General features: G+C 44.1%; 1 protein-coding gene and 1 long non-coding RNA gene across 6 annotated transcripts; one reads left to right on the forward strand and one right to left on the reverse strand.

The window, feature by feature from the left end:
- Window positions 1-931: 931 nt before the first annotated feature.
- Window positions 932-19,875, reverse strand: LOC115289950. Of its 5 annotated transcripts, none has more exons than XR_003907892.1 (7): window positions 19,787-19,875; window positions 19,245-19,302; window positions 18,570-18,645; window positions 5,741-5,888; window positions 2,506-2,615; window positions 1,979-2,064; window positions 932-1,272 (listed from the first exon to the last, which is right to left on the reverse strand). It is a non-coding gene; the product is annotated as an uncharacterized LOC115289950 (long non-coding RNA). The 5 variants fall into 5 exon arrangements; XR_003907888.1 differs by having other exon boundaries at window positions 18,570-18,648; XR_003907890.1 differs by lacking the exon at window positions 5,741-5,888 and having other exon boundaries at window positions 18,570-18,648.
- SPR (sepiapterin reductase) lies at window positions 19,774-26,520 on the forward strand. The gene is made up of 3 exons (XM_029937586.1): window positions 19,774-20,167; window positions 20,753-21,043; window positions 25,750-26,520. The coding sequence occupies exons 1-3, from the start codon at window positions 19,846-19,848 to the stop codon at window positions 25,938-25,940; spliced, it is 804 nt and encodes a 267-aa protein (XP_029793446.1). The 5' UTR covers window positions 19,774-19,845; the 3' UTR covers window positions 25,941-26,520.
- Window positions 26,521-27,568: the final 1,048 nt, after the last annotated feature.

Genomic DNA, 27,568 nt, shown 5'->3' on the forward strand with positions numbered 1-27,568 from the left:
GCAAAACCCACGGCAAACTTATGTCAGAGCTCAGAGAAACTAATGATAATTGCAGGCAGATAGAGCCAGGTCTACCAAACCTTAGCGACGCCAAGACAGGAATTAGGAATTTTAGCCTTCTCCCCCTTGGGATGCTTCCTCAATGCTCAGATATCCTAAGGTCTAGGGAGGCCATGGATTTTGCTTAAGATTAGATGCCAAGGGGCACCTGGGTGGCTCAGTCAGTTGAGTGTCCAACTGGGCTCAGGTCATGATCTCACGGTTCGTGAGCTCAAGCCCTACATCTGGCTAGCTGCTGTCAGCACAGAGCCTGCTTTGAATCCTCTGTCCCCTGTGTCTCTGCTTGTGCTCTCTCTCAAAAATAAACATTAAAAAAGAAAAGGACTACCTTAAAAAAGAGATTAAATGACAAAATAAATTTGGGGAAAACTGATGAAGTGGCAAATCAGGAACACCTTACAGTATTAACATATCAAAACAAACACGGGGTGCCTGGGTGACTCAGTTGGTTAAGCATCTGACTGGCTCAGGTCATGATCTCACAGTTAACAAGTTCAAGTCTTACATTGGGTGAGCTCGAATCCTGCTTCGGGTAAGCTCGTGCCCGGCTTTGGATGAGCCCCACTTCTCTCCCCCCCCCCGCCCTTCACTTACTTGTGCCCCCTCCAAAAAAAACACTTTGTGAAAATGTAACTTTTCTTTCTTTTTTTAGAGAAAGAGCGGGGGAGGGACAACAGGAGAGGGAGACAGAGAGACACACAGAAAAAAAAGAGAAAGAGAGAAGCTTAAGCAGGCTCCACGCCCTGTGAGAAGCCCAATGTGGGGCTTGATCTCACAACCCTGAGATCACGACCTGAGCTGAAATCAAGAGTTGGAAGCTTAACCAACTGAGCCACCCAGGTGCACACCCCAAAAAACTAAATTTCTAGAACACCATAAGGTAGTTGTTTTATATAAGTTATATCTTGAATAGGACTCAAGTACAGAAAAGTCACTATGTACCAGCACCAGCAGTGGTTTAACGCAAGCAAGTGCCATGTCTGCTGATTTGTGAGAGGCAGGGCGGCGGAATGATGAAAAGCAGACTCTGAAGCCTGATGGGTCATGAGAACAAGGAGGCCTTCTCGCCTGGGCAATTCTCGCAGGGCAGAAAGGGTCTGGCCTTTAAGCAGGTGAAAAACCTTCAGATTCTGTGGCCAGTTCACGGAGGTCATGCCACAGGGTGATGTCCCATGCTCTTGGTTACACTGGGGCTCCTGGTATGGGTCATACCTAGGGATGAAAAAGACCAAGGCAGACGTACATATTATTTTTTTTAATGCATACAAGAAAATGGGGGGAAAATAATGTTCAAAGCATCAGAGAAAAAAATACTTAAAATACTTTTATTATAAAAATACTCATAATACTTTTTATAGAATAATGATAAAAGCAGTATCTTGGGGAGGGGACGCCTGGGTGGCTCAGTCAGTTGAGTGTCCAGCTTCAGCTCAGGTCATAATCTCGTGATTTGTGGGTTCGAGCCCCACATTGGGCTCTGTGCTGACAGCTAGGTCAGAGCCTGGAGGCTGCTTCAGATTCTGTGTCTCCCTCTCTCTCTGACCCTCCCCTGCTCATGCTCTCTCTCTCTCTCAAAAATAAATTAGAAAACATTAGAAAAAAAATTTTTTTAAAGTTTCATGGGAGCCATCCAAACCTCTCTGAGGGTCAGCATTGGGATAGCTGGGTGATGCAGGGCAAATCACGTTAACCCTTCTGTGAGCCCTACTATTGACGGGAATAATAATAGCTCTTCCTACAGAATGAAATGTTAACTGAGATAATGATTGTTTGAGTCCCTGATAGACGGTGCTGTTGGTACAGATGATTGATATAGATGGACAAGAAAATCAAAATAGTTCCTTTCTGGCAGTTCCTTTTTTGATTCCAGTACACAACTTAAATCCATTGAAATCCTTGGTTTATAATACATGCTTACCAGCGGTGTAGAACACATAAAAAACGGACTTCTGTGTTGGGATTGGACGCTTGGAGACCATCTGGATTCAACAATTCAGAATAATTCTAGGATTGAAAGAAAACAATAGGGGCGCCTGGGTGGCTTGACCAGTTAAACATCTGACTTCAGCTCAGGCCATGATCTCGCTGTTCATGAGTTCAAGCCCTGCATCGGGCTCTGTGCTCACAGCTCAGTGTCTAAAGCCTGCTTCAGATTCTGTGTCTTCCTCTCTCTCTGCCCTTCCCCTGCTCGTGCTCTCTCTCAAAATTAAGTAAACATTAAAAAATTGTTTTAATACCCCTGCATCTGTATACCCATACCCACACATGTACATACCACACTGTGCACACACACCCACACTTGTGTACCCATACTTGTACACACCCACACACCACATACACCCTCACACTGGCGCATGCACATGCATGTGCATGCACACATGCGTGCACACACACACACACACACAGGTGTGAGCACTTTCCAACTGGTCAGTGACTCATACCAACCTGCCGTCATCCTCGATAATGGGAAGATCCCAATCTTGTCCCAGCTGTGCAGGTGTGGGGACTTCAGGATTTTGAAAGTTGTGTCATATCTTATGGGAGTGGGCTGTAACCTATGAGGGAGAGGGCATTGTGACTCCCCTTAGAGGGGGCACAGCAGGCAAACTGGAAAGAGGGAAGGGCCCTCTGCTCAGACAGATAGCTAAGTACTTTCTGAAAAACAAGGTAAGTAATAGATATATATTTTACATTTGTTCTTAGCATAATTTGTCTATTAGTTCTTAACAAATAACTATTTTTCTATTCTCTTTTTTCTAATTAATTTACCTCCACAGTTATTTCTTTACTCCATTCTTAAGGATTTGTTGTTTTTCTAAAATTCTACATGGAGTATTCAGTTGATTAAATTCTCTTTCTTGGCTAATAGAAGCATTTTAAAGGTATGAGTTTATACCTGAAAACTTAGCTTTGTCCATATACCCTAGTGTGATATGTTGTGTTTTCTTGCTTATTCTTTTTCTAAAGATTCTGGTATTGTAATCTTGATTTCTGTATGACTCTAGTGCTGTTTAGGTTAATTTCCTCTACTCTTATGATTTCCAAGTGGCTGGATTTTCGTGTGTGTGTGTGTGTGTGTGTGTGTGTGTGTGTGTGTGTGTTTTAAATGTTTATTGATTATAATGTGGCTACAGAATATAGTTAAGTATAATTTCTGCTTTTTGGAATTTATTAAGGTTTCTTATGCACAATTTGTATGAATATTTGTAGCTGCTGTGCATTTCACAACCCATAATCTAGGTTTGATAAAACAAAATCTAACTTTATTTTTCTGTTACAAAACTTTTCTGAGTAGCCTTTATTCCTAACGGCCAGTAAAAAAATAAAACCCACCAACCACCCACAAATATTAGCCACTTCCAGGCAAACTCAGCCGTCTCTGGTTTTTCAGGATTTTCTGTCAGGGAATCCCCTTCCCACATCTAAATCAGGGGAGCCTTGGTAGCCATCCAGGAAGGTCACTGAATGTTAAGTGGCCATTTCCTGCCCACTGTGGCATCCCTTGAGAGCATCTTCTCCTGTCACCTGCCACAGCACGTGCACACCATAGCTTCGTGGCCTGTCACTTCCCGGTTTGGGCACACGCCCCACTGGCCCAGACCACAAGGCCACTTCCACTCTCCTCTCAGCGGCCCTCTCCCAGCTGCGTTTGTGAAACCTCCATACTTAGGTCCTCAGGTCCTGATACAATCTTGACCCCTCTCCAGACTGCCTGCCTGTCCTCCCAGAAAATCTCCACTTTTGGACCTCACATCCTTAACTAGGGGAGGAAGATCCTTTCAAGGGAGCTCTGACCCTGGGGCAGGGGAGGGGGCAGAGGGCAGGGTCCCTTCTCAAGAGACCCGTGTAGTATCTGATTCTCAGGCCTTCCCAACTTCTCTGGTCTGAGGCTGCAGGACACGAAACCCCAGGTCTCGCCCGCGCTTTGGCGCCACCTGGTGGTGTTGGACAGCGCGGGCGTAAGCCCTGCTTGGGATCTTGGTGCTGTTGCTGGTGATCCTCCAACTGCTGTGACTCCCAAAGGAGCTACTCTTTCCAGAATCCGCCTTAGGTTAGATGGCGCCTGCTCTGGTAGGTGATCTGGGGATACTGGGCAAGGAGAATACCGAGGACAACACCTTCTGCTCTGCGGTTTCCAAAAATAAGTTAGGCAGTGTTTTCACTGCCGGGCTGTCCCTCTACCACCACCCTTACTAACAACTTTAATTCCCACCTCAGCCGTTAGAGAATAGAAAATAGTCACCACAAAGGCAGCCAAAGTCACAGGATGGTGCGGAAAATGCTTCTGTCAGGTCTTACTCATTATCCCTCCACATGTGTTATGAGCACTTGATAGGCGGTAAGAAACCCTCCCTGTAAATGTCTGATGCCCCCTTCCTGGACAAGTGGGGACCCGCACGCTGGATGCTGTAGTCAGACGGGGCAGGAACCCAGGCGGCAGCAGAGGAAGGAGGGAGACTCAATCCCTAACCACCTTCCTGACACCTTCTGAACCAGGACACCAAAGCAAAGGGAAGGAGGTGGGAGAGGGGAATAGATCTCTGCTTTCTGTAAGTAGAAAGTTCCTAGAATCCCTTTCCTAAACAGAAATGGTATAAAGCAAAGCAGCAATGACCAGTTCCTGAAGGCGCAAATCCTCTTCAGATTTCCTTCCCCCCGCAAAAGTAGGTACTGATGTGGGTCTTTTGTCAAAGTGAAATAAAGCAAACTTTCAAATCGGAAGGGAAGGGGACACCAGTGCCTGAAGGAAGTGGAAAGACCCCCCACATGAGCCAGACATTCAAAGTAGCCAATAGAAGACACAGCTGGAGCGGGTTCCTGAATCACAGTAACTAGCATTCTCATACAGAATTGCCTGTGAGCATATAGGCACATTTAACTTTTTTGCTTAAATTTTATTTTGTCTGACAGACAAAAAAAATATGACAGATTCACATTTTAATGTTCTTTTTTCAATTTTTTTTGAGAGGGAGGGAAACATAGATTCCAAAGCAGGCTCCAGGCTCTGAGCTGTCTGCACAGAGCCCCCCATATGGGGCTCGAACCCACAGACTGAGATCATGACCTGAGCCAAAGTCGGACGCTTAACTGACTGAGCCACCCAGGTGCCCCGATAGCACATTTATTTTTTTTTTAATTTTTTAATGTTTTTATTTATTTTTGAGAGAGAGAGAGAGAGCGTGAGCAGGGGAGGGTCAGAGAGAGAAGGACTCACAGGATCTGAAGACAGGCTCCAGGCTCTGAGCTAGCGGTCAGCACAAAGCCTGACACGGGGCTCGAACCCACGAACCGTGAGATCATGACCTGAGCCGAAGTCGGACGCTCAACCGACTGAGCCACCCAGGTGCCCCCCAATAGCACATTTAAAATGCCCACATTTTAAAACAATGTACTTTGTTGTGGAAAAATATGGAAATTTTGAGAAAATAAATGTTATGTATTTTTTCTATCTATCCATCCATCTCTCTATCCATACAGAGATTACTGGTGTGTGTGTGTGTGTGTGTGTGTGTGTGTGTGTGTTAGTTTCCTAGGGCCACTGTAACAAATTACCACAAACTGGGGGGCTTAGAACAACAGAGATTTACTCCCTCATAGTTATGGTGAGCAAAAAGTCTAAAATCAAGATGTCAGGAGGGTACATTCCCTTCAAAGGCTCTAGGAGAGATTCATTTCTTACCCCTTCTAGCTTCTGGTGGCTTAGACATTCCTTGGCGTGTGGCTTCTTTTATCTCTGTTTTCTCATGGCCATGGCCTTCTCTATAGTTTGGGTCTTCTCCTAGTCTGCCGCTTATAAGGACACTGGTCATTGAATTTAGGACCAACACCTGAAAAGAATGCATAACCCAGGATGACCTCAGAGAAAAATCATTAATTACTTTTACATCTACAAAAATCTCCTTTCCAAATAAGGTCGTATTACAAATTCAGTCTTTAGGATGCAGATACACATACATACACCACATTTTTATGCATTCTTTTCAGGTGTTGGCTGTATGCATACATAAAACTTTTTTAACTAAATTTAATTCACAGGTTTTACACACTTTATATTCAATTTTCCCATAGTGAATTCCTCAATCTTTATTTTTTTAATGTTTTATTTATTTTTGAGAGAGAAAGAGAGACCATGAGCAGGAAAGGGTCAGAGAGAGAGGGAGACACAGAACCTGAAGACAGGCTCCAGGCTCTGAGCTAGCTGTCAGCACAGAGCCCGGTGCGGGGCTCAAAACCATGAACTGTGAGATCATGACCTGAGCCGAAGCCCGATGCTCAACTGACTGAACCACCCAGGCGCCCCTGAATTTATTAGTCTTTAAATATTGATCCAAAACACATTTGTAATGGCTGCATCATACGCCATCTTAAATGTGCTATATTTTATTTAGCCATTCGGTTAATACTGAGCACTCTTAATTTTTGATAGTACAGACAAATGCTATAGTCAACAGCCTTGCAAAAATCTAGCTTCTAAAGGTGTATAATGGATAACTTGTGGTTTTTGCCACTCTGTATCCATTGTCCCTTCTTCTGATAAACTACCCCAGTTTTTCCTGTGGAACTAACCATCAATGAATATGATGGTTCTAAACTTTTCTAGTGTAAAAAATAGACATGAAACCTGATGTAGGCTAATTTTATGATCTCTCCATGGCAACTAAATCTTACACAAAACGATAAGACTCAAACAGCTGCAGCTGATTCATCATGTAACTGATTCATTGCTTTCTGTTACCTGGTTCAGAAAGCAGCCAGAGAGCCACCTGGGGTTTCTCTCCTCTTTGGACCAGTTTTCCAGATTTCTCTATCAGGACTATGAATTGAATTTTTTAAAAATTCATTTTCTGTTTTATTTTGTCTGAATTGATTTCTGGTTTTTGCAAAGATCCTTAACATATATAAGGTAAACACTTGGTTCATTTTTCTGTCTTTTTGGCTTCCTAACAAAAAATATTTCGTAACATAAATTTTCACTGAGCAGAGTTCAATTGGTGTATAAAGTCATGTTCTCACTATTATTTCATGAATGGATTTATATTTCTTCTTTGAACTGAACTATCTGGAAATGTGGGTTTTTTTTTTTTTTAGAAAATTATTTTATTGGTTTCAGTTTCATTTTGTTACATTATGTTAAGAGAATTTTGGAGATTTATAGAGATAATTATATACATGATGAATTTTTATAAATGTTCTTTAGGTCGTTAAAAATAGGTATTGTCGGGGTGCCTGGGTGGCTCAGTTGGTTAAGCATCCAACTTCGGCTCAGGTCATGATCTCACAGTTCGTGGGTTTGAGCCTCGTGTCAGGCTCTGTGGTGACTGCTAGCTCAGAGCCTGGATCCTATGACTCCTCTCTCTGAGCCTCCCCTGCTCACGCTGTCTCTCTCTCTCTCAAAAATAAATAAAAATATTAAAAAATAGGTATTGTCTATTTGTGGATATGAAACATCCTTTATTTTTCTTCACACACACACACGCAAACACAAATATTATAATAACTGACTTCAGCAAGTTGCAGGATACAAAATCAACACATAAAATCAGTTGTATTTCAATTTACTAGCAATGAACAGTCCAAAAAGAAAATTAAGAAAACAATCTCATGTAAAATATCAAAAACGGGGTGCCTGGGATGGCTCAGTTGGTTAAGCGTCCGACCCACAAATGTATAGCCACCTTCCTTCGACAAAGCAGGCAAGAATATCCAATGGAAAAAAGGCGGTCACTTCTGCAAATGGTGCTGGAAAAACTGGACAGTGACATGCAGAAGAATGAAACTGGACCACTGTCTTACACCACACACAAAAATAAATTCAAAATGGATGAAAGACCTAAATGAGAGGACAGGAAACTATCAAAATACTACAGGAGAAAACAGGCAGCAACCTCTGTGACCTCAGCCACGGTAACTTCTTACTTGACGGTCTCCAGAGGCAAGGGAAACAAAGCAAGAATGAACTATTAAGACCTCATCAAGATAAAGAAAAAAAAAAAAAAAGCTCCTATACAGCAAAGAAAACAATCAACAAAACTAAAAGGCAACTGACCGAATGGGAGAAGATATTTGCAAATGACAATTGGATAAAAGATTAGTATCTAAAATTGATAAAGACCTTATCAAACTCAACACCCAAAAAAAATAATCCAATGAAAGAATGAGCAAAAAAATGAATAGACACTTTTCCAAAGAAGACATCCAGATGACTAACAGACATGAAAAGATGCTCAACATCATTCATCTATGAGAGAAATACAAATCAAAACCACCATGAGACACCACCCTCACACCTGTCAGAATGACCGAAATGAACAATTCAGGAAATAACAGATGTTAGAGAGAATGCAGAAGAAAGGGGAACCCTTTCACATTGTTGGTGGGAATGCAAACTGGTACAGCTATTCTGGACACCAGTATGGAGGGTCCTCAAAAAATTAAAAATAGAACTACACTTCAACTCAGCAATTGCACTACTAGGAATCTATCCAAAGGATACAAAAGTACTGACCCGAAGGGGCACATGCACCCTGATGTTTATAGCAGCGCTCTCAACAATAGCCAGATTAAGAGTTCAAATGTCCACAGACTGATGAATGGATAAAGAAGATGTGGTGTGTATACGCACACACACACCCCCCACACACACAATGGAGTATCACTCACCCATCAGAAAGAATGAAATTTTGCCATTTGCAACAACATGGATGGAACTATGCTAGGCAAAATAAGACAGAGCGAGACAGATATCATAATTTCACTCCTATTTAGAGTTTAAGAAACAAAACAGATGGACATAGGGAAAGGGAAGGAAAAATAAGACAAAAACAGAGAGGGACGGGGCGCCTGGGTGGCTCAGTCGGTTAGGTCTCCGACTTCGGCTCAGGTCAGATCTCACATTCGTGGGTTCGAGCCCCGCGTCAGGCTCTGTGCTGATAGATAGCTCAGAGCCTGGAGCTTGCTTCTGGTTCTGTGTTTCCTTCTCTCTCTGACCCTCCCCCTCTCATGCTCTGTCTCTCTCTGTATCAAAAATAAATAAAAAACATTAAAAAAATTAAAAGGAAAAAGAAAAAAAATGAAGCAGCCTTTGTCTTAAAAAAAAAAACAACAGAGAGGGAGGCAAACCATAAGAGACTCTTAAATACAAAGAACACACTGAGAGTTGCTGAAGGAGAGGTGGGGGGTTGTGGGGGGGGTTGCACTAATATGTGATGGGCCTTACGGAGGGCACTTGTTGGGATGAGCGCTGGGTGTTACATGGAAGTGATGAATCACTGGGCTCCACTCCTGAAATCAATGCCACACTGTATGTTAACTAACTTGAATTTAAACAAGTATTTTTTTAAAAGATTCTTTCTCCCCTACTGCCCCTCTCACCTGCTCTCTCTCTCTCTCTCTCTCTCTCAAATAAAAAAAATTATAATAATTTGTCTCTTTATTCCTATGGATCTATATTAAGCTAAATGAGCTCATATCTATGTCTGCAATGTTAATCCATCATCACTTGGTTTATTATTCTAGCCTCCTCCCTGCTCTTGTTTATCTGTAAATTTGTACCCCAACAGCAAGTTTCACATATGGAAGTGAAGACTGAGTTGATTACTAATTCAGCAGTTTATTTTTTTTTAAGATTTTATTTTTAAACACCCAATGTGGGGCTTGAACTCACAACCCCAAGATCAAGCGTTGCATGCTCTACCTACTGAGCCAGCCATGCACCCCTCTTGAGAAGTTCCCAGCAAATAAACTCCTTTATCTTCAAGCTACTATGAGTTGTTAGAAAGTCCTACTATGCTGCTGTTGTTATCTGCAAAGTAAAATGTCAAGGCTTTCTTTTGGTCAAACAGCTTTCTTAATGTTAAAAAATGCTATTTCACCTTGTTGAATATTTTGTGTAAGTACATGATAAAGCAGTTCCAAAGTCTCTATATATCACACAGTTTGCTTTGGTTGGAATATAGAAAAGGTCTACTCTGTTTATTGCCAACAAACCACGATGCCCATTAATTTTTTTAATGTTTATTATTTGAGAGAGAGAGAGAGAGAGAGAGAGACAGTGCAGAGCATGAGTGGGGGACGGGTACACAGAGAGGGAGACACAGAATCCAAAGCAGGCTTCAGGCTCTGAGTTGTCAGCAGCAAGCCCTAAGCAGGGCTCTAACCACAGATTGCAAGATCATGATAACCTGAGTCGAAGTCAGACACTTAACTGAGCCACCTAGGCAGCCCCCGCTTTTTTTTTTTATGTATGACGCTGTTATTTAAAAAAAGTGGGGGGGGTACCTGGGTGGCTCAGTCGGTTGGGCGTCTGATTTCAGCTCAAGTCATGACCTCACAGTTTGTGGGTTTGAGCCCCGTGTAGGGCTCTGTGCTGACAGCTCAGCCAGGAGCCTGCTTCGGATTCTGTGCCTCCCTCTCTCTATGCCCCTCCCCCACTCATGCTCTGTTTCTGTCTCAGTAATAAAAAATAAACATTAAAAAAATTTTTAATTAAAAAAGTCCGCTTGCTTGTACATATTCAAGAATCTGAGCTACAGAATACAGAAGTAGCATATTTAATATTAACCTTCATATACACAGTAGACTTTAATTGTAAAAACTGTTTCTAGTAACATATTTTATAGAAGGAAAATTATATCTTCATCAAATGTCAAAAATCCTTCATCTTCTACCACTAAAAATAGTTGGCAGTCTATAGCAATAATTTTGTCAAGCTTTCTGTTTAAATTTTTTGTCTCAAAAGTAGAAGGAACTATACTCTTGAAATATTTTTATGAAATCTGTTGTTTTGCAATTTGATTAGTAAGAACAGAATAGGTTTAGGATGTCTTATTTTTCTCTGAAACTTTCTTGTTTTATTCATAGTCTATACTTTTTGTTACATTTGGGTCAAAGTTGTTTCTTTTTTTTTAATGTTTTTAAATTTATTTTTGATACAGAGAGAGACAGAGCATGAGAGGGGGAGGGACAGGGAGAGAAGGAGACACAGAACCGGAAACAAGCTCCAGGCTCTGAGCTAGCTGTCAGCCCAGAGCCTGACACGGGGCTAGAACCCACGAACTTGAGATCTGACCTGAGCCTAAGTCGGAGACCTAACCGACTGAGCCACCCAGGTGCCCCAAGGGTCAAAGTTGTTTCAATATGGATGTTCTTTACATAATTTTAGAGATTTCCTCCTTGTGGAATTTTAGGGTGACAAACTTGATGTTCTCCTTGTAAGTAATCCTTGCAAGATGTGAGGAATTCCCAAAAGGGACTTTTCTCAAAAGACTCAACTCTAAATAAAATTAAATAGCAAAAATTAAATATAATTCTTTTTTTTTAATGTTTTCTTTATTTTTGATACAGAGAGAGACAGATCATGAGAAGGGGAGGGGCAGAGGGAAGGAGACACAGAACCAGAAGCAGGCTCCAGGCTCAGAGCTAGCTGTCAGCACAGAGCCTGACGCGAGGCTCGAACCCACGAACGTGAGATCTGACCTGAGCCGAAGTCGGAGGCTCAACTGACTGAGCCACCCAGGTGCCCCTAAATATAATTCTTAAATATAAGTTTAATGTTGTGAATGCTAAAATGCCAAGTCTACAAAAATTAAAATTCTGATATAATCCATCTCTATTTTTCCTATTACATTTATGTATTGATTTAGGAGCCTATTTTATTTATTTTTGAATAGAGAATACATTGACATAGCTTTAAAAATGTAAAATAAGGGTGCCTGGTTGGCTCTGTCGGTTAAATTTCCAACTTTGGCTCAGGTCATGATCTCACAATCAGTGGGTTCAAGCCCCATGTCAGGCTCTGTGCTGACCATGCAGAGCCTGGAGCCTGCTTCGAATTCTGTCTCCCTCTCTCCAACCCTCCCCCACTCATATTCTTTCTCTCCTATGTCTTTTAAAAAATTTTTTAAATTATACTAAAACATACACTATGTGTGTATTATCTCCCACCCCAACTCCCCTTTCCATTCACTATAGTTAGCTACATCATAGTAGTTAATATGTGAGTGTAAGAAAATCTAAGTATATATATTTTATTACCCCTTTATACTGGGCAAAAGGTAACAGTATATACTCTTTCCTTTTCACCTTGCCTTTTTCATTCAATTTTTCACATCAGCGTATAGATAAATTTTCATTCATTTTTATAGCTGCGTATTACATTGATGTAGTTGTACCACAGTGTATTTAACCAGGTCCCTATTTCAAAAGCAAAAACCAAGTAGGACCACACCCACAACTATATGGTTGATTAATCTTCGACAAAGCAGGAAAGAATATACAATGTGAAAAAGACAGTCTCTTCAACAAATGGTGTTGGGAAAACTGGACAGCAACATGCAGAAGAATAAAACTGGACCACTTTCTTACACCATACAGAGAAAGAAATTAAAAATGGATGAAAGACCCAATGTGAGACTTGAAACCATAAAAATCCTGGAAGAGAACACAGGCAGTAATCTCTTTCACACTGGCTATAGCAACTTTTTTCTAGAGGTCTCCTGAGGCAAGGGAAACAAAAGCAAAATAAACTACTATGATTACAACAAAGTAGAAAGCTTTGCACAGCAAAGGAAACAATCAATAAAACTAAAAGGCAGCCTTCAGAAAGGGAGAAGCATATTGCATATTTGCAAATGATGTATCTGATAAAGGATTAGTGTCCAAAATCTACAAAGAACTTCTAAAACTCAACACCCAAAAAAACAAATAATCCAATTAAAAACTGGGCAGAAGACATGAGCAGACACTTCTCTAAAGAAGACATACAGATGGCCAACAGACACATAAAAAGAAGCTCAACATCACTCATCGTCAGGGAAATGCAAATCAAAACCACAATGAGCTATCCCTTCACACTGGTCAGAATGGCTGAACTCAACAGCACAAGAAACAACACCTTGTGTTGTCAAGGACGTGGGAAAAAAAAAAAGGATGTTCTGCACTATTTGGAGGGATGCAAACTGTTGTAGCCACTGTGGAAAATGATATAGAAGTTACTCAAAAAGTAAAAAATAGAATTACCCTATGATCCAGGAATCTCACTACTGGGTATTTACACAAAGGATACAAAAACACTAATTCAAGGGCTACATGCACTCCTATGTTTGTAGCAGCATTATTACAATAGCCAACATATGAGAGCAGCCCAAATGTCCACTGATTAATCAATGGATTAAGAAGATGTAGTATATATACACAGTGGAATGAATCTTGCCATTTGCAAAACATGGATGGAGGTAGAGAGTATATGCTAAGCCAAATAAGTCAGAGAAAGACAAACAACATAGGACTTCACTCATATATGAAATTCAATAAACAAAATAAATGGGCAAAGGGAAGAGAGAGAGAGAAATCAAGAAACAGACTCTAAATGATAGAAGACAAACTGATGGTTACCAGGGGCGGGGTGGGGGGCTGGGTGAAATAGGTGATCGGGATCAAGAGTGCACTTGTTGTGATGGGCACCCAGTGATGTATGAAAGTGTTGAATCACTATATTGTACGCCTGAAACTATTATAACACTGTATGTTAGTTGGAATAAAATAAAAACTTTAAAAGCCAATGAAAGACAAAAAATAAAATAGGTAAGACCACATCAAACTAAAAAGCTTCTACACAGCAAAGGAAACTATCAACAAAATGAAAAATCACCCTACTGAATGGGAGAAAATAGTTGCAAATCATATATCTGATAAGGGTGAATATCCAAAATATCTGAAGCACTCATACCCCAACAGCAAAAACATCCAAAAAACAAAACAACAACAAAACAATCTGATTTAAAAATGGGCAGGAGATGTGAACAGACATTTTTCTAAAGAAGACATATAGATGGCCAACAGGTGTAAGAAAAGATGCTCTGTATCATTAATCATCAGGGAAATGCAAATCTCAAGACCACAATGAGCTATCATCGCCCACCTGTCACAATTGCCAAACTCAAAAGACAAGAAATAACGAGAGGTAATAGAGGCTGTGGAGAAAAGAAAACCCTGTGCACGTTAATGGGAATGGGAATTGGTGTAGGCACTATGGAAAACAGTACAGGGGTTCCTAAAAAAAAAAAAATAGAACCACCATATGATCCAACAATTCCACGTCTGGGTATTTATCCAAAGTAAACAAAAAACACTAACTTGAAAATATATACAGACCTCCGGGTTCACTGCAACATTATTTACAATAGCCAAGATATGGTAACAACCTACGCATCCATAGATGAATGAATGGATAAATATTCAACCATTAAAAATGAATGAAATCTCACCACTTGAAACATCAATGGACCTCAACAACATTATGCCAAGTGAAATAAGTCAAAAAATAAGTGCAGTATGATCTCTCTTACATGTGAAATCTAAAAGCAAACACATAGATACAGAGAACAGATTGGTGGTCATAAGAGATGAAAGAAACAGGTGGGAGAAATGGGTGAATTGTTTTCTTTCTTTCTTTTTTAGTTTAAGTAAACTGAACAAAAATTTTATTTAAAAAATTCCTAAGTCCAGGCATATGGGACACAGGCATTAGTGTTTTTGTAGTTCCTTCGTGACTCCAATGTGCAAACAAATTTGGGAAGCATTGCACTATTTAAAAAAATTTTTTTAATGTTTATTATTTTTGAGAGAGAGAACAGACAGACAGAATGTGAGTGTGGAAGGGGCAGAGAGAGGGATATACAGAATCGGAAGCAGGCTCCAGGCTGTGAGCTGTCAGCACAGACCCCAATATGGGGCTTGAACTCACAAACTGTAAGATCATGACCTGAACCATAGTCAGATGCTTAATCGGCTGGGCCACCAGGACCATCGCACTATTATTAAAGGAATTCTATGGGCTGTGTTGTCCACTGAAATGTTAGTCACAAATTGCTGAAATATTGCTTCAACTAAGATTGGCAGGGCAGGGGCTTGGGGTTTGGGAGGAGGCAGATAATCATCTTCCTCAGAAAAGATTTTTCCAGGCCCTCTCCCAGTCCAGGTAAACCACTCCGTCTTTGTGGACTGTTACCAAACAAGTCCTTCTGGAAGCAGCTAGGTTTACCAAAGGCTAGGTCTGAAAATATCTGGGGGGCGCCTGGGTGGCTCAGTCGGTTAGGTGTCCGACTTCGGCTCAGGTCAGATCTCACGTTCGTGGGTTTGAGCCCTGTGCCAGGCTCTGTGCTGACAGCTAGCTCAGAGCCTGGAGCCTGCTTCCACTTCTGTGTCTCCTTCTCTCTCTGCCCCTCCCCCTCTCATGCTCTGTCTCTATCAAAAATAAATAAAACATTTAAAAATTTTTGAAAATATCTGGAAGCCTCAAGGTATTGTTACCCATGAAAGTGTCTGCATCGTGTGAATGGAGGCCTCAATGCTTGGATTCCCCATGAAAGATTTATTTGAGAATCCATACTCAAAGACAGCCTGAAGGTCGCAAGCACAAAGCAGTGCTAAGCACAGAACCCTGTCAGGAAGGGACAGTGAGGAGACCTAGAGGTAGCAACTGCACCAGGATTAGGGGTGTCTTTTCTTTTTATGTTTGCATAGGTTATGGGTCATAGCTAGGGCGGTCCTCTAACTGAAGTCATTTCCAATCATCTAAGGGACTCCTCCTGCTGATTAGGAGGAGGAGTTGGGAGCCTACAAGCTTCTTGCTGGAACTGCCCTGTCCATCTCCTCCCACAGGGGCAGGGTTGAAACCACAATGTAAACATATTACGATCACGCTATTACGATGGTGCTACAGGTTTACCCTAGGGCAGAGGCTGCAGAGGAGAGGGCATGCTCTGCACCTGTGGCTCTTGGTCTGTTAGCCTTGGAGTCTTGGAAGCCACAAGGCCAGGATGCTGAGGGATCCTGGAAGCCACAAAGTCAGGATGGTGTGCCCCCAGGCTCCTAATGTGTAACCTATTTATCACCATCCTTGCCTCCAGCTCATGTTAACTAACTGCCTATTCTATCAGTACCTTTTAAGAATTTATAAATTTTGTTCTACATTTGTTTATTATTGAGAGAGAGCACGGAAGGGCAAAGAGAGAAGGTGGCACAGAATCCGAAGCAAGTTCCAGGCTCTGAGCAAACTGTCAGCACAGAGCCCGACGTGGGGCTGGAACCCACAAACCTCGAGATCATGACCTGAGCCGAAGTCGGTCGCTCAACTGACTGAGCCACCCAAGCGCCCCTATCAGTACCATTTAAAACAGGCATCCCATTATTTTTTTTTCCTAAAGACCCATAGGTTTCTAATTTAACTTTGAGTAAATTAAGTTTGGAGAGATCAAAAGTTCCCCATAATGGCCACTGGTGTTTTTTTGTTTATTTTTGAGAGACAGAGAGAGAGAGCGAGCCCGCGAGCACGCACAGGGGAGGGGCAGAGAGAGACGGAGAGAGAATTCCAAGCAGGCTGAGCACTGTCAGCACAGAGCCTGAAGAGGGGCTCAAACTCACAAACGGAGAGATAGTGACCTGAGCCAACATCAAAAGTAGGAGGCTTAAGGGACTGAGCCAACCAGGTGCCGGTGTTCTCAATTACTTTTGGTTAAGTCAGTCCACTTAGTTATAAATGCGCATACAGAAGGACCATAGTTTTTAAACATAAAACCACCTAGAGTCCCAGTAAGCGCGAGGAAGGAGGCAGGATCAGAGCATTTTGATGACTGCGATCCCATTTCTTAGAGGTTTTTCTCCAGGGCAAAGAGAAAAACTCCTAAACAGCACAGTTTTATTAGGAGCACCCAGATTCCAAATGGAATCAGAGTAAAAACCAGCAAAGTTTCAACAAGAACAGACCAGTCCCCAAAAGAAGTCCGACCAAAGACCAAATGAGCACTTTCAAAGAAACAAAACAAAACAAAACAAAACAACAATGCCTTAAAACAGACCCCCTAATAAAGCCTTGAGTAGGCAAACACAAAGCGCAGAGCTCAAAATTGGGGAGGAAATGTACACAAACTCCAGGGTCAGTGAGAAAGCAGTGAGCCCCATTGGCTCCGTGGGTGCTAGCGGATTTGTTCACTAGCCTCGAGTTGCTGGGGGTCTTCTTTGCATCCCGCTTCTGATCACCAAATAAGTTAACCATAGAAAACAAAACTGCCAGCTATTGTAACAGCAAAAAGGGGTTCAATCCGGGAATAGCACAAACTCGCAACCCAGAGAATACACTCTCCTGGGAAACCAGCGGTAAATCTCTATGAGAGACAGGAATGCTCCTTTATAGAGGAAAGGGGGAAGCTCGGTTCTTATAAACAGAAAGTCCATTGGAGTAAACTGAGACTTCAAAGTATAGTGGCTTTTCATTGGCTGCATTGTTGCAGTCTCTCATTGGCTGGGCTGTTGCCAGGGTAGGAGAAAGGCCTTCCTCTTACTGGGATAGGAGTGGCCAAGTACAAGGTCTTTCTCTTCCACTGGGTCCGTAATTGATAAGTGATAGGGTATGAGAGCTCACCCTGAGGGCCTCGGTACTCTATTCTAAAGGAGATTTCCTTTTATTAATTAATTCACAGGGCATACTCTGATCTCTGCCATTATTGCAGGAAGAACTCTTAAAAAGGTTAATCATAGGTACTGGAGAACTAGCATACACAGAAGTGAAAAACATGGTTTTACTGTTATTGTATAAGAGTAAAAGTAATTGCAATAAATTCTACAATTTTCTGGATCCCAATTCAAATTTAAGTTTACAGACTTTTCCCTTAACTTCCTTCAATTTATACCTGATCTCTTTAACGCTGGAAATATTGGCTAACATTAGCATAATTACTTTTTTGGTCCTAATTTACATCAAATAGTTCCAAAATAATACTGTGCATTTTAACAAGAAATATACTAAATGATGTTTAAGGTTTCTTTGCAGTTTCATTTTTTGTTAGAGTATGTTCCATGGTGACATACAGTCTGAACTGTACTTTCTTTTTTAATGTTTTATTTATTTTTGAAAGATAAAGAGAGACAGAGCACAAGAGGGAGGGGAGGGACAGAGAGAGAGGGAGACCCAAAATCCAAAGCAGGCTCCACCCTCGGGGCTGTCAACACAGAGCCTGACCTGGAGCTTGAACCCACTAACCATGAATCATGACTTGAGCTTAAGTCAGACGCTCAACCGACTGAACCACCAAGGAGCCCCTAAACTGCACATTTTAAAAATATTTTTTCAGGTCTATTTATTTTAGAAGGGGCAGAGAGAGAGGAAGAGAGAGAATCCCTAAGCTGCTAGCACAGAGCCCAACTCAGGGCTTGAGCTCAGGAGCCATAAGATCATGAGCTGAAATCAAGAGTCAGACACTTAATGGACTGAGCCATCCAGGCCCCCTTAATAAACTGCATGTTTCACAAAAAGGTTGTAGTAACATGCCAAAACCCATGTTGACCAGTGGAAACCTTCCCCCCATATTGTTTTGCCGTTGGCATGATAGCCCACACAACACAAGGAAGCAAAATGCATTTTTCCAGACGACGTGAAAGGCAAATTTGCTGTCTATCCTCAGAGAGAGAACAGCCCCATGGGGGCTTGGGCTGAATTACCCGAGGTTGCTTACCACTCTCGCTGAACTCTCAAGAATCTCCTGGTTAAGGAGATTTGTAGCTGCGTCCCAACCTTCTCATCATCCCTCTCTCCTTGAAAAAAATCAGAAAGTGGGTTTTCTGAAGTATGGGTCTGGAAGTACAGATTTAGATGATTGTATGAACTTGAAGTGTAGCTAGGGCACAGGGTGCAAGGGTAACCTGGCTGCCGGGGTCCCAGATCAGGTTAGGCCATTCGCCGATGACAAAATCCAAAGGCAGAGAAATGGGTGGTGGCCAAACCAGAAAGAAATTTATTTCAGTGAGGCCAACACTTGGGAAGACAGCAGACTAACCTCTCAAGGATTGGCTCTAAAGTACCAAAAATACTCCAAGGCTTATATAAGGAAAATGTGGGACAAAGGTCTGTGGGTGCATGCAGTTAGACTGTGACTCAAACCAACCATTGTCTTGAGGTCAATCACATGGGGTGTTGCTGGCAGCTGGACAGTCCCTATTGCCTGGGGGGATAGGTTAGGTCTTTTGCCAGAGTTGAGAGATAAGTTAGAAAAAACAATGAGTTAGAAAGTATGGAGTCAAAATGGAGGTAGTTGCTGTCCTCCGAAGTGGGGAGTAGGTGCAATGAACTCTTAGGAAAAGTGCACCGTAAGTGCACCATAAGTGGGTGCAGAAATCGGTGTAACACAAACCTGTAAGAGCAGGAGGAGTCAAATCTCAGGATGGGAAACTGGTGTAGACTTGCTGAGTCTAGGAAGAGAGAAGAGGTTTTTACAACACTCCCAGGAGCACTGTGGTGCTCCCAGAGGTAGCTTCCATTACCCCGAGAGCGGTGAATTGCCAGAGCCCAAACTGACATACGGTTCACTCAGGGCTTTTGCGGGCCACTCACAAGGACGCCCAGCACAGGAAAGGATGGCCTGGCCTGGAGGAGGTCCCTTGTGCAAGGGGGTGAACTTGGGACGCGGATGCGTCCCTGAGGGGGAATGAACGTGAGGAAGCGAGGGCGTGGGAAATAGCTGGTGGTGGGAAAATGATGCCATGCCCAGAACTGAACTAGGATTCCTCGCTGGGGCCGTGCTTCCCAGGCCCTTTCGGTTTGGTCCTTCCCGCACGCTGGGACCGCGCAGGCGCCTCCACTTCCGCCGTAGGCGGCCCAGGAAAGTGGCGCCCAGCAATCGCAGCCGAAGCTTTCGGTCCCGCCCCCCGCGGCCGGGCCTCCGCCTACTCCTACCGCTGTCGCCCGCCCTCCCGCAGTCTCGGGTCCGGCGTTAGCTGGCGCGGGTCGTGGGTATGGAGGGTGACGGTGGCAAGGAGGGCGGCCTGGGGCGCGCCGTGTGCGTGCTGACGGGGGCCTCCCGTGGCTTCGGCCGCGTCTTGGCCCCACTCCTGGCCCGGCTGTTGTCGCCCGGCTCTCTGATGGTCCTGAGCGCCCGCAACGACGAGGCGCTGCGGCAGGTGGAGGCCGAACTGAGTGCCGAACGGCCGGGCCTGCGCGTGGTGGGGGTGCCCGCCGACCTGGGCGTCGAGGCCAGTTTGCAGCAGCTGCTCGGCGCCCTGCGCGAGCTTCCCAGGCCCGAGGGGTTGCAGCGGGTGCTGCTTATCAACAATGCGGGTAAGACGCCCGCCGCAGGGGCGGACAACCCAGGGGAGCCCTAGCCATAGTGCTTAACGGCCCTGTCTCTTCTCCCTCCTCACTTTCCCCAACCCCTTGGAACTTCAAAAGTGACTCAATAATCAGAGAGGATGTCAAAAAATCCTGGTTGTTTCAGCAAGGTATGGAGGAGGACTTGGTGCCAAAGGTGTGGCCCATGATCCCCCACCCTCACCCCTTCCTGTTTCAGGGCAGTTTTCTCAAATGCCTGTAGAACATTCCTGGTCGCCTTGTTCCGCGCCCTCTGGCGGAGGCCTGAGTCAGGGCATGAGGTCTTCCAACAGAAGTAAATTACCAGCTTTTCCAAATGGCCCCTTGACTTCTCCCCCCAGGGCCAGAGCAGGGCCTGCACCCTCTCAATTTGCAGCTTGGGTGAGTGCACACCCCCAGGTGTGTCTGCAGAGCCGGAAAGGGGGAGACGTATTCAGAAGCACTAGAGAGACTCTAGGTTTGGATGGGAGGGGGGTGTCTAGAAGAATTCGGAGAAAGTTGGGGGAAGAGAAAGACCCATCTTCACAGAGTGATTCCTATGGTCTGGTTTTTCAGGCACTCTTGGGGACGTGTCCAAAGGCCTCGTGGACCTGGGTGACCCAGTTGAAGTGAACAACTACTGGGCTCTGAACTTGACCTCCATGCTCTGCCTGACTTCCAGCATCTTGAAGGCATTTCCAGACAGTCCTGGCCTCAACAGGACAGTGGTTAACATCTCGTCCCTTTGTGCTCTGCAGCCCTTCAAGGGCTGGGGACTGTACTGTGCGGGGAAGGCAGCCCGTGACATGATGTTCCAGGTCCTAGCCACAGAGGAGCCTAGTGTGAGAGTGCTGAGCTATGCCCCAGGTAGGTGGGTCATGACCACCATCCCTGTCACCCAGAACTAGCTGGTGGTTCCCCTCTGGGGGGGTGGGCAAAGGGCCTAGTCCATCCCCTCCAAGAAAGAATCCACAGAGTAAATTGTCCCTGAATCATTAACCATCACTCCTTGAAGGAAATACAGGCTCCCAGCAAGTTAGAGCTGGCCAGGACATGGAGTGTAGTTGGACTATAAGGTGAGTTGGAGTTGCCTGACCTGGAGGGTGGGGCCAGAAAGTCTGAAATACTACAGTCTGAGAACAATTAGGGTTTGAATTTCAGGCCTGTACCACATTTCCTTATGTGAAACAGGGAACAGATACCTTCTGTCTCACAGGGCAGCTTGGAGGACTGAATAAGGAAATGTGGATGAAAATGATCTCTACCTGTGAAGTGCTACCTAATTGTTAACACTTCTGAATGTTAGATAGAACTTATCAGACTATATTCTCTTCATATCTATACGTCTCTCTCTTGATTGGAAAGCCTTGAGGGCAGGAACTTTGCCTTACGCACTTGTATGTCCCCAGCACCTAGCAAAGCGCCACACTGAGTCAGACCTCAGTAAATGTTAGGTGAATAAGTAACAGAGCCACATTGTGAAATGCTGATCATCCCAGACTAAACTGTGCTGGAACGTTGTGGGCATGCTGGGATAAATAAGAGAGGACCCCTGTCTTCACAAAAGTTAAACAGTAGGGAGGCTTGTGACACTTGGTCTGGTTTCTTACCACCCTGCAATGCCACTGTGTCCCTTTCAGAAAAATGAGGCTTCTATACTAAGTTTGAGGCTGGTTGAATTAGAAGGTGGTGACAAAGCTGTTGTATAATGTCTGAACGACTTAGATGGAGATCCAATAGTCTGTAGTCTGTTCCCCTTGGAACCTGGGGGCAAAGATCTAGAAAGACCTGGCCAAACCCCAAATGTAGCAGAGCCAGGATCAGACCTTGCCTCCAAGTTCATGATCAGCTATTTTTACTTCCTCCTACTCTCCAGTACCCAATCCTCCCTTTTTAACACATACACTGTTATTCTCCTAGCCACCACTGAACCATTGAACACCTCTCTGGGCTCACTCAGCCTAGGACTCAATCAACAGTGAGCAAGTGAAAACCACAGCCAGAAGTGGAGCCAACTCTAAAATGTCATTTGATTGTGTTAGGTCTTAGGGAGTCTTGAAATGATTCAACATCTGCCAATCTATACAATATACCACATTAATAAAATGAAGGATAGGGATGCCTGGGTGGCTCAGTTGGTTAAGTGTCCAACTCTTGGTTTGGGCTAAGGTCATGAGCTCATGGTTCATGAGATCAAGCCTCACCTCGATCTGTCAGTACAAATCCTGCTTGGGGTTCTCTATATGCCCTTATCCCACCTCGCATGTGTGTGTGCACGCACAGGCAATCTCTTGCTCTCTCTTAAAAAATAAATAAAAATAAAAATATTTTAAAAGTAAATAAAATGAAAGGTAAACATCATATGATCCTCTCAATAGATGTAAAAAGAAGTATTTGACAAAATTCAACATCCATTTATGATACTAAAAAAAATCTCTCAACAAAGTGGGTGTAGAGGGAAGGTATTCAATGTAATAAAGGCCATATATTACAAGCCCATGGGTAACAGCATATTCGATGGTGAAAAGCTAAAACCTTTTCTAAGATTGGAACCACTCTTCACCACTTTTATTTAACGTAGTATTGGAAGTCTTAGCCAGAACAATTAGGCAAAAAATAAAAAAAGACATCCAAATCAGCAAGGAAGAGGTAAAACTGCCTATTTGCAAGTGACCTGTATAGAAAACCCTAAAGACTAGCAAAAAACTATTAGGACTAATAAATTCAGTAAAGTTGCCGGCTACAAAATAATATAGAAAAATCAGCTGCATTTCTTTACACTAATGATGAGCTATGAGAGAAATTAAGAAAACAGCCCCATATACAACTGCATCAAAAAGAATAGAATACCTAGGGATAAATTCAACCAAGAAGGTGAGAGACCCGTACACTACTGACTACAAGACATTGATGAAAGAAACGGAAGAAGATACAAATAAATGGAAATATAGTCTGTGTTCATGGATTGGAAGAATTAATATTGTTAGAATGTCCTTACTCCCCAAATCAATCTACGGATTCAGTGCAATCCCTTTCAAAATTCCAGGGGCATTTTTCACAGAAATAGAACGAACAATCCTAAAACCTGTGTGGAACCACAAAAGCAAATAACCAAAACAGTCCTGAGAAAGAAAAAGCCAGAAGGAACACACTCCCTGGTTTCAAACTATATCACAAAAGTATAGTCATGCCAACACGGTACTGGCAGAAAAACAAAATTCACCAGTGAAATCATATAGGCCTGGTGTCTTGAAGAAGATAATTTTGGGTTGAAATTTTGGAGTGACCTATTTATTAGCTTTTATAAACTTGGATGTATGGATCTCTCCAAAGATTTGGGAGGTTCTCAGCCATTAGTTCTCTGGGACTCCAATAATGTATAAATTGTCGCTTCTGATGGTCTCCTTTAATTCATCTTCACTCCTTTTTGATCTTTTTTCTTTTTGTTCTTCTGACTGGATGATTTCTAATGACCTACGCCACTCATGTTTTCTTCTGCTTGGTTGAATCTGCTGTTGACTTCTCTGGAATTCATCAGTCATTGTATTCTTCAACTGTAGGATTTCAGTTTGATTTTTGTCTTTTTCTAAGTGGTTTCTATTTCTTTGTTGAACTTCTCATTTTTTTCATGAATTATTTTCCTAATTTCATTTAGTTGTCTATCTGCATTTTCTTATAGTTCACTGAATTTTTAAAGATTATTTTGAATTATTTGGTCATAGATCTTATTTCTTTATTTTTTAAGTTTTTTTATTATTTATTTTTGATAGAGAGAGAGAGAGAGAGAGAGAGTGAGCAGAGGAGGGTCAGAGAGAGAGGGAGACACAGAATCTGAAGCAGGCTCCAGGCTCTGAGCTAGCTGTCCACACAGAGCCCAACGTGGGGCTTGAACCCACAAACCGTGAACTCATGACCTGAGCTGAAGTTGGATGCTTAACTGACTGAGCCACCCAGGTGCCCCCTTATTTCTTAAAAAAATTTTTTTTGTTTTATTTATTTTTGAGAGAGACAGAGAGAGTGCATGCATGTACAAGGGGGGGTGGGCAGAGAGAGAGAGAGAGACAAAGGATCCGAAGCAGGCTCTGTGTTGACAGCAGAAAGTCCAGTGCAGGGCTCAAACCCATAAACCATGAGATCATGACCTGAGCCAAAGTCAGGCCCTCAACCAGCTGAGCCACCCAGGCGCCCCTCCCTCCTAGATCTTATTTCTTTAGGGTCATTGAGTTCTATTGGTTTCCTTTAGTGGTGTCACGTATGTCCATGATTATTCATGATTCTTTTGGCCTCATGTTGGTGTCTGTGCATTTGAGGAAGTAGGCACCTCTTCCAGCCTAGAGCTTGGGTTTTTAGGCACCGATAGCAAGTTTGGGCCCAGGAGCCATCTATGGGCACAGGAGCTGGCTAGAATATGCCAGGTACCTAGGTTTGTAGGAGCTTGTCGGGAGCTTGGTGCTATAGGAGCAACCCAAGGCCATAAGAGCCAGCTGATACTGGAATGGATCGGGGGGCCTGGGTGTCTTGGGGCTCTCTGAGAGCCTGGAGCTGCCTGGGGCCACTGGGGCTGGCTGGAGCCAGCAGGCACCAGAGTGAGCTTGGGGCCTAGGTTCATGGGAACCTGCTCTGTGAGAGCTTCCTGGGGCTGTGGGGGCCACTTGGGGCTGCTGGGGCCACTGGAACTGCCAGGCACTACAGTTAGCTGGCGACCTGGGTTCATGGGAGCCCACAGGGAACCACCTAGGGCCAGGGGAGCTGCCTCAGTGCTAGGGCAGGGTGGCTCTGGGATCCCCTGTGAAGTCAGGTGCTTACTTCACCCTCCTCCCATGGGGGGGGTGTCTTTACACTGCAGTGTCTAGGCTTGGGGAAAAGGTGGTAAGAGTAGTGCAAATCCATATTTCCTGCCCTCCTCAATGCATCCTTGCTTATTGCTGTGCTTCCCCAGGTAGTGTAATGTAATCCCTCACCTGGAATCCTTGGCTTTTGTGAAGGTAAATTCATGTGCAGCCAGTAATTCAAACTGATATTTCTGGAGAAAAATGCTAGAAATTCCTATGCCACCATTTTACTGACCCCAATGATATTTTAGCAAGATGCATTTAGCAGAAGGCTACAGAAGGAGTTGAAGCAGGGAGAGAACCAGGGGAGTATAAAGGGCCTGATTATCAGCGTATGTAAGGGCAGAAAGGTCCTACCTGGTGACTTCTTGGCCGTGGGAACAGAGTGGGAAGGGAGGAGACAGGGATGGAGGTTTGGAGCTTGAGAGAAGAGTAGTTCATTAATAGAAATGAAAAGGTCAGGAGGAGGAGGTGCTGGTTGGACAGGAGGTGATAAGCTTGCTGGTAGACATGGTAGCCTGGAGATACCCTGTTCACTGCCGTCAGAATTTGTGTGTCTGAAACTCAATAGTGACAGAATGACCCTGACCTTTTGGTGAGCCCCTTTGGTGACACTAATCACCCTTGTTAGCCAGAATGAGGTATTGCCTGTGGCCAGACCTGACTCCACCATTCTCCACACACACAGCAGGGGCCCCTGCCTCAGCCATGTCATGTCAGCTCCTGCACTTCATGCCCTAGGTCCCCTGGACACAGACATGCAAACGTTGGCCCGGGAAACCTCGATGGACCTAGACTTGCGAAAAAGTCTGCAGAAGCTGAAGACAAAAGGGGAGCTTGTGGATTGTAAGACTTCAGCCCAGAAACTGCTAAGTTTGCTGCAAAAGGACACGTTCAAGTCTGGAGCCCATGTGGACTTCTACGATAAATAAGCCAATGTCCTTGGCTCCCTGTGGCTTTCTTCCCTGGGAGCCCTGTGCCTCCCCTCATCCTGCCACAGTGGCACCGCCAATCCTGCCTTACCCAGATAAGCATTTACATCTACTGAGCTTCCCTCAGATCCAGCCGGCAGTGAGGGCCTTGGGTGGCCGGAGTCCCAGCTCTTAGGAACCTGTTGACTGCCCTGAGTTAGGGGAAGCTTGGGGGAGAGAAGTAATGGTTACCAGTGTTCTCCCCAGGAATAGAATTTTAGGAGTGGGAAGAGCGGCACAAGAAGCCGAAGTCTTGAAGAGAAGAAGTTGGGTCTCATCGCCAGTCCGTGGCTGAGCTAATGTCAAATAGGAGGGCCCATGTTAGATTCACAGCCCACAGGGATGGGAGGACAGTGCAAGTTTGGCACACAAGGATGCTCCGTGCTCACGGTAGCGAGACCTTGTGTTGTGCTTCATGTCCTCATTCTCATGCCGCCTCCCTCCAGAACCTGCCATCTGTCCCCCAGATGGAGGAAAGAGGCTTCTGAGAGTTTATGTACATGTAAAAAGCAGATACAAATAAAATGTGGATTGGCCTTTATTAATGCCTGCCTTCTCCTCTGATACACGGCGTATGACGGACTCCTGGTTTGCTGACCTCACGGATGTTCCCTAAAGCAATCAACCCAAACTTGGGGAGTTTTATCCAGCGGCGCTGACTTGGGGGTATCTGCCTCTTCTCACTGAGCCCTACCCAGTGGCAAGCTCAGGTTCAGGATGGACATGCCCAGATGCTGGTTTCTCCATCATGCTTTTACCCAGTCTTTACTACCCTCTCCTCATCCTTGACCTATTCAAAGAGTTATTTAGGCTTCAGGGTCTGACTTCCAGCTTCCTGGCTCTCGTGATTTCCCAATTCTACGCTGTGCCCACATGACATGGATCCCATCTCCTCAGGGTGCTGTCATGGCCCCTCCTGGTGGAGTTCATCTGGCCTATGGTCCCAATCTTCAGTGAGGTCGCTTGGGACCAACATGCCTTTGGGGGAGGTGGCCAATATTCCAAGAGAGGGAAACTAGGTGTGTGACCAAACCCATCCTTCTGCCGGTCGGTGGATGTAGGATGTACAGCCGGGAGCTCCACAGTGGTGGCGGTCTACAGGCAGCCAGGCCCATATTAAGGAGGAGAGTCCATGGTCCCTGCCAGCGAACTCCAGGACTCAGCCCTGCGTCTGATGGTGTAAAAAGGGAACGCTCTTTGTTCCTTCTCACGAACAGCAGAGGGCGCATTGAGGCTGAGGAAAACCCTGGGCAGCTCCTCTCTGGAGGCCAGGCTCTGGGCTGGAGCTGGCAATGCCCTGCTAGGTTCCCTAGGAGGGAGCAAGTGACTCATGCTCTTTCTCTGTCCAGCAGAATATTTGCCCTCACTGGAGTCAAAAGCACTGCATTCATATCCCTGTTCTGGGATATGAACTGGTAATCCAGGACAAATTGTTTCTTTTGTGTTTCGGTTTTCTAATCTGAAAACTGGTGCCTCCCTCAAAGGGTCATTGTGAGCACTGAATGACTTAACGTTTGTTTGTAAACATTCAGCACAGTGCTAGTGTTGCAGTGGGTACCCATAGATTCAGATAGTCTCTATTACCTTTT

The sequence above is a fragment of the Suricata suricatta genome, chromosome 4 (genome assembly GCF_006229205.1).
Source record: "Suricata suricatta isolate VVHF042 chromosome 4, meerkat_22Aug2017_6uvM2_HiC, whole genome shotgun sequence".
NCBI classification, from domain to species: Eukaryota; Metazoa; Chordata; class Mammalia; order Carnivora; family Herpestidae; genus Suricata; species Suricata suricatta.